This window comes from Monopterus albus, unplaced genomic scaffold (genome assembly GCF_001952655.1).
Source record: "Monopterus albus unplaced genomic scaffold, M_albus_1.0 scaffold17.1, whole genome shotgun sequence".
NCBI classification, from domain to species: Eukaryota; Metazoa; Chordata; class Actinopteri; order Synbranchiformes; family Synbranchidae; genus Monopterus; species Monopterus albus.
The window spans coordinates 2,209,636-2,217,280 of NW_018127897.1; the positions used below are offsets into that span (position 1 = coordinate 2,209,636).

A 7,645-nucleotide genomic window follows, 5' to 3' on the forward strand; every position below is an offset into this window, starting at 1 on the left:
TACTGTTATTATTGTTGCTGGTATTACTATTATTACTATTATTACTATTATTACTAGTAGCAGTCAGCTATAGTGTTTGTTTATTGTTTTGATTTTCTTTTCGCTGTTGTCTACTAGAATCAGTGTTGCTCCTCCGAATAAACATGTTTTCAGCCCAATCCACTAAAATGTGTCTTACTTATCTCCAGGTCTTCTTTACCAGTGTAACCATCAGCTGTGTCTTTGATGCGATCCGTGTGCTGGCTCAAATGAAAGGACTGACTCCGACTCAAAGAGCCCCGGACCGATCAGAGCCGTGTCAGAAAGCCCAGCTCGACCCATGGCTCCAAATAAAAAGGTGTGTATAGCATGTGGTCCGTGCACGGCCACTGCCCACCGTCAGTAGACAAACACACTCACTTTACATTATTTTACCTTTGTTTTTAGCCCCTTGTGATTTAGTCCAGGCTACTTGGCTTTGACTTTTCAGATTTTTAACTTAAGTTACAGGCTATATCAATTCAAAACGGCAAGTTCTAAATTGTTTTGTTGTTTTTTTTCGTTAGGGATGAAAAGTGGCTTCAGGTGGTGTTGAACTTAACCTTTACTTCCGGATTAAAATGTTAATGTAACCTGCTCTTGCTGTCGATTTTCAGAATTCATTTCGGGAAAGAACACCTTCCTCTGTATTTGTGTAACAAAAGAAAACTGCACAAGGTGATATATAATTGATATCAAAATGCTTACTGTTGTGCAAAATGTGTGTATTAACACACAAAAAAAAGCTGTGGTATAGGACAGACGCGAACAAATGAAATAGACTGGCGAGCCATAAAATGAGATTTGAAATCCCATTCAAATAAGAGCTGGCGACGTCAGTGCACTTCTCCTAGAGAGAGAGGGAGAGAAAGAGGGAGAGAGAGAGCTGTTTGGTGTGCAGCGTGTATGAGAGTGTGAGATCTGAGAAATAGGAGGGGCTTCTAAACGACTAGAAATGACAATCTGAGCAAGGGAGTCCCAATAATCTAAGGCAATCTGTAAGGACCTGACCTTAGTCCATCCAGATCAATAGGGAAGTGAGGGTGGAAAGAAGAAGAAGAGGAAGAAATAAAGGGCGCAACCGGATCGTTTACACTGGCTGTTCAGAGGAAATATAGACTTCCCTTGCTTGCACCTTTTGTTGCTCACATGCTCACACTGTAAAAGTGGATATCGAGGCAATTCCCTTGCTTTGTGTGATTGCAGCAGACTTTTCCCCCTTTTTCTACCACTATGTCTTTCCCTCAACTGGGATATCAGTACATCCGACCGATATACCCGCCGGAGCGCCAGGGGATCGCCAACAATGCCCGGGCCGCCGCAGATCTCAGTCCGTCCGGCGCGCTCTCCAACGTCCTCTCAACTATGTATGGATCTCCTTTCGCCGCAGCAGCGCAGGGCTATGGAGCGTTTCTCCCCTACTCAAACGATATATCAATTTTTAACCAATTGGTGAGTCACACTGCTCTGTCTTAAGTCAACCATAACTTCTATGTTGCTCTTAACGTGTGTGAATAAACTTTACGGGCCTTTCCGGGAGCTTTGTGGCCACTTTGGAATCGTTAGAGAGCGCCGGGGTGAACTTTGTCGTTGAATCGTTTGTCATTTTTAAAAGTAGTTAAAAAGTAACACATTAGCACATTAGCATTACTTTGGGCTTATTGCTGTCACATAACTTGTCAAACACTCACACGACAGGAGTTAGTAAAATGATGCAATGTGCTGTGGAGGCTGCAGGAATAAGTTCAAGTGTGTAAAGGGAGCTAAAGCTTCGTCCCAGGGTTTTGATTGGAATTTGAAAAAAATCTTGAATTTGTCATTTAATCTTGAAGCTTGTTGGGGGTAAATAACGATTCGAGTTGTGGCCAAAATACAGTCGCCTTTTGGTTTGTTTACATTTTAATAAAATCTTCATTGTCGTTTTGTTACTTCAAATCCACATTCGGTTCTGGGGACATGGCTCTATTTACTGTGATGAAGAGTTTCAGAGTAAGTAACCGATGTTATTAATACTTTAAATCCCTCTGACACTTTGATTCTGTCTTTGCAGGGTCCTCAGTATGAACTGAAAGACAGCCCCGGTGTTCAGCACCCAGGGTTTGCCCACCATCACCCTGCGTTTTACCCATATGGCCAATATCAGTTCGGTGACCCGTCCAGACCCAAAAACGCCACCAGGGAGAGCACCAGCACCCTGAAGGCCTGGCTCAGCGAGCACCGCAAGAACCCCTACCCAACTAAGGGCGAGAAGATCATGCTGGCCATCATCACCAAAATGACCCTCACCCAGGTGTCCACCTGGTTCGCCAACGCCAGGAGGAGGCTAAAGAAGGAGAACAAGATGACCTGGGCCCCCCGGAACCGCACCGACGAAGAGGGAAATGTTTACAGCAGCGATCACGAGGGGGAGGAGGGGGACAAGAGGGAGGACGAGGAGGAGATCGACTTGGAGAACATCGACACGGAAAATATTGAGAGCAAGGACGACTTGGATGACCAGGACGACCTGCATTCAGATATTAAACTAGACGTGAGGAGTGACTCTGATATTTCTGACGGCTATGAGGATTTACAAGGGCCCGAACAGCGGTATCTAAAGGCTGTGGGGAAAGATGGCAAAGACGTGGAGAGAAGAGAGCACTTCCACAGCCACCACCAACACCACTCTTCTTTGGACATCAAAGCGTCCCAACCAAACGGAGAACAGCTCAAACTGAACCCAGTGTCCGTTAGCTCGCCCCCCTCAGAAAACAACCCTGCGCCAGCCCAAAAGCCAAAGATCTGGTCTTTGGCAGAGACAGCCACGGCCCCTGACAATCCGCGCAAATCGCCACAAATGAACGGCACCAACTCCGCAGGCTCGGCCGCCCAGACCATAATCGCCCCTCACAGACTCATTTCTTCTTGTCCCGTTGGAAAAATCCAGAACTGGACGAATCGAGCCTTCTCGGCGCATCAGCTGGCTTTACTGAACTCTAATCATTACCTGGGACTGGCAAACCAGGCCACTGCCACCGGCCTGGCCCTCTACAGCAGCAGGCAAGCGGAGGACAAGAGTCATAGTTCAGAGACTTCAGTCACAGGTACATGTCCCCGACACTGAGACGCGCATGTATAAATAACTACAGAAACAAAGACACTAGTCCATTGCCCGTCATCCATTTCTATTATGTTAGACCTCCTTCTGCCTTTTTTGCTTGTTCATTGATCTTTTTTCTCTTTAGGCCACACAGATGAACAGTGTTACGATGTTGTAGTTTACAGTGTGTGTGCGCGCGCGCGCGCGGTGTGTGTAACTGCTTTGAAAAATGTCCGAGGGGATTACGGAAACCCCACCAGAAAGCATTTAAGATAATGTTAAATTGGGTGAAAATTGTTCTTGCTTTTTGTGCCCCATCCCCTCCTTTATTTGGTAGTGCTCCATCCAGACATTAGGGCCCATGAGCTTGTATTTAATAGTTTATATCAAGCCGTCAGTCCAGTCTTCAACACAGTATTTACTGAAACCCAGAATGGTCTTTTAAAAGGCAGTTGAATTCTTTTAATCATTTTAATTTTGATTGCCACAGTTTCAGAGAGATCTTAGTGCCTTGGATGCAGTGGAGAAGTTGTTCAAACAGCTTCCATCCAGTTCAAAGATAGTGAGACTGTCATTTAATCACATGTGGGAATTTTCCCTTTGTTGCCATATCACATCGTCCTTTTTGAATGCCATATTTACCCAAATTAGCATTTAGTCTTTTTTTTTTCTTCTGTGCGCTTGTGTTATTTCGTCAAGGCCTATGTTACACTTACCTGTTTGGTCATGCAAATGAGCTCAAGGCAAATTCACTACCGGCTCGTTTTGAAAGGCAATTGTCACTTTTATATGACTTTGTGTTTTAGCTTTTCATGAGGCTATTATTAGTGTTTTTATCACTGCTTTTTTTCTACCCCTCAGAGCCAACTAACTTCTTTTGGCCCTGTCCTCTCCGTAACCCTCCAACCATCTTCTTTTTCTTTAAATTTTGATTTGAATATGGAATGTAAAATAAGAAAAATACATCTCTGTATACTTACATTGTAAGCATGTCTTGTGTAAAACTGCTAATGTAATAATGTATGAACCTGTAGTCTGTGGGTTTTTTTTTTTGTTTGTTTTTTTTGTAAGTTCTGTGAGGATTTGATGTTCAAATGTTTTTGTATATAAGTTAAGAATATGTACATACTTGTGAACCAAATTGTACAAGAAAGTCTATATTTTGGCTAATAAATGAACTGCTGCAACTTTAAGTAATGGTTGGTTTTTGGCCGAACTATTTTGACAGCTGCTTTTGATGGTGGCTGTTATTGTACATTGCAGCTTGAAAAGCATTGCTTTGGTCTTTGTGTGTGTTAGTGGGCAGCCTGAGGCACAGACCTCATCCTCGTGGCACTGATAAGTAAATATTCTAGAGGGATTTATCACACTTTATAGTGGAGGGACTTAAGGCTAATTAGCCAGTATTGCGGCATACATTTGTATATTAATGTTGTGGGATTATCCTTATAGAGGCGTAACGGGCGCATTAAGATGAATAATTCTTTCATTCCATTTCTTCAGAAATTGCTTGTGATCTATAAAAAGACATGAGGTAATGAATGGCTGTTAGAGCAGCGCTGCTGCTTGGTCACTGTGGTTCAGTTGATCCTAAAGATGGATTTTCGCCAACTCTCACATCTCATCTTGCTCAATTTGTTATTTGTTTTTGCTCTTCACATATTCCATAGGTTTCCCTCAAACGTCGCGCTGGTGTAATTGGAATATATCGTCGCTGTATAAGTAATAACACCATCATTTAATTTGTTTGCCCGTGATGTGATCATTTGCATGTGTGAGCCCTTATCAGAGGAAGTTCATGTAAACTTAGTGTTGGAGCTCCCTCTACAGTCACTCGCAGTCGGCCATGTTCCGGTACACACACACACACACACACACACACACACACACACACTCCTTTCCCTCCCATTCAGTTTGTCCATCGGTTGTTTTATGGAATCCGATAGCAACATTTTGCTCTTATAAATCTGTCACAATATCTTACCGTGCTTCCAAGTCTTGGTGTTATGATTTTATGATGTACACTACAAACGCAGTACATCTGTCAAATGAATAATAGACTTATTTTTAATGCTTCCAAAAGTAAGCATGGATTTTATTTATATACATATAATGGAAAAAAAAGTGCTGAAATATAAGGCAGAGAGGTGCTTTGACTTAAGGACACAACAAACCTTTTGTCAGAACCAAAAGGTAAAAGAGTTAAATGATCACATAGCCACTGATCACATGAAATAGGTTTTTACAATCGTTACTAAGCCAAAAAAACAAAACAAAAAAATCCTTTATGCTTAACGGGACTCGGTTATCCTGGAAAAACCAATAGTTTTCAAGTTAAATAAGGTAAGATGAAGTCAAATGTTCGAAAATTAAAGGTGAAAGTAGAAAAAAGAAAATGTCAGCAGTGGAAAAACACGGTCAATATTCCTCTTATTCAAATGTAGCTAAAATGATCAAATATCCCCAGACGTTCACAGACATCAGTCTTAGTCTCTTAGTCGTGCATATTCTTATTTTTCTACATCCTATTTAAACTCAGCCAACATATATTAAGCTCATGTTGAAAACGTTTTCAACAAACCTGGATCTCCTAACTCACCCTGCTCGAAAGAAAAAACCAACTTTTCGTTGACATTGTAATATTGGCATTATTTTATTAACCTGACATTATTTATTTTTAGAGTTTAAATTAGAAAGGATTTGGATTCATTATTGCGTTGATCTAGATAAAAAGAACCGCAGTCTGTCACGCACTCCTTGACCAGGCTCAGATGGTCAACAAGGACAATATCTTTTGTCTGTAATTCAGGGCAGCAAAGGCAGATGAAAAGCGCTGATTTGCCTGAGCTGTGTCCTCTCTTGGTGTAGGATATGCTTTAACAAACCCCAACTCGGCCGAGGAATAGAATCCAGAGCCTTGCGGGGCTTCTCTCACCATGTTGCCTTCCTGCCTAATCAATTATGTTCGTGCGCGGCCCATCTAACCGCGCCATGCATATTCATAAGTGGCATCAGCGAGCTGATGGATGTAAGAGCTGCTTTTACAAATGTTTAGCTGTTTGCCCGCTTGCTTTTGCTAAAGGAAGTATAGCATTACACGGACATTGATTTTTCATAATTATACAATTTAAAGGAAAAAAATTGGTCTTATGACAAAAGAAAAAACAATAATCATTAAAAAATATTCATTGCAAATGAAACAAACGCCTCTAAAATACATTTCAATCATTAAATTTCAAGTATATTACTGTTAAATATCATGAATTAATGATATAAAGATTTCTACAAACCTAAAATTCTTTTTAAAAATACAGGCTACCTTCTGCTTCTAAAGGCAGCTGGCTGCATGTGAACACACTGAACCTTGTCATAAATAAGATGCTTATTTCCTCACTGTTCACAGGATGTTTGCTCCTGAGGGGCCCGGAGCAAGCCCCCTCTTGATCATGAGGATTCAACTGAAATGTTGCTGAAGGGCCAGTGATGGTGTGTAGAGCTCAGGTTCTCTTCTCTGATCAGTGCATGAAATTAAGGATTTAAATGCCTCAGCAGAAACAAAGTACTCATGCCAGCTTATGTTGCCATATGTGTCCAACCTGCTCGTGGTTACAAAGAGTAAATGGAATGCATTAGCCAACATTTTTGCTCTGAGCTACACGGGGACAATTTCCAGTGGGGCACAGTGCATCACTCCTCTTCTCACACAATAAGTGGATGTTCTCCTGGCTATTGAGCAATAATCAGCATTGACTTCTCTTCTCATTTCTGAAGTCCATGCTTTGTTAAAAGCTAAGAGTCTGCAAGGCACACTGTAGCACAGTAACACTCAGCTGCCTAAAACGCTAAGGGTAACCTATTCAACACAAGATGGTAAGACATGTAGACAAGTTAAGAAAGAATTAAACGTACTAGGAGGACACTTGCTAGAGGCAATAATCAAAATGTGAAAACATGGATTTTTCAAGATTTGCCACATTATAAAGCAACAGATTCCCAGTTATAGTCACTGTCCTGTAATTATTTTCCCATTAACAGATTGTTATGCAGTATTAAATATGTATAGAACGCAGATGCATCTGACATAGCACAAATAAATTTCCCATCTAATCACATTTACATTATGTTGTCCTGAGTGCTGTCGACTGCTACTCCCTTTTTGCCCTCAATACTCTGAGACTGCACTACATGCAGCTACATGGGTGAGAAAGTAATGCACTATTAAAGAGCCATTTAGAAGGGGAAAACCTGAGAAAGATGGAATCATTAAAAGGAAATTTAATCTGTCTTTCGAAGTGTTCATTGATCTGGGAGAAGGTGGACAGCAGTGCCAGGCGGCTGAAAGGCTCTGGCCAATGGAGCCATCAGAGGACTGTGTGTGAATGGGGAGAAACTATGGAGTAAATAAACACCAGAGCAGTCCAAAGGAGGGGGCCAGAGGTGCCCCGTGAAAGAGGAGGCTGCTGCAAATAAAGAGGGTCAGTCTTGTGTTTTCACCTCATCCATCCCTTCTGTCATTGTAGCCCCACCACCGCTACCACCTCCTCCTCC

The 7,645-nt window shown here is 41.9% G+C and overlaps 1 protein-coding gene across 2 annotated transcripts; it reads left to right on the forward strand.

Moving 5' to 3' along the window:
• Window positions 1–274: 274 nt before the first annotated feature.
• Window positions 275–4,268, forward strand: irx3a (iroquois homeobox 3a). 2 transcript variants are annotated; one of them, XM_020592342.1, is made up of 2 exons: window positions 275–337; window positions 2,069–4,268. In XM_020592342.1, the coding sequence occupies exons 1-2, from the start codon at window positions 320–322 to the stop codon at window positions 3,119–3,121; spliced, it is 1,071 nt and encodes a 356-aa protein (XP_020447998.1). In that variant the 5' UTR covers window positions 275–319; the 3' UTR covers window positions 3,122–4,268. The 2 variants fall into 2 exon arrangements, with proteins under 2 accessions (XP_020447998.1, XP_020447997.1); XM_020592341.1 differs by lacking the exon at window positions 275–337 and adding an exon at window positions 965–1,470.
• The last annotated feature ends 3,377 nt before the right edge of the window (window positions 4,269–7,645 follow it).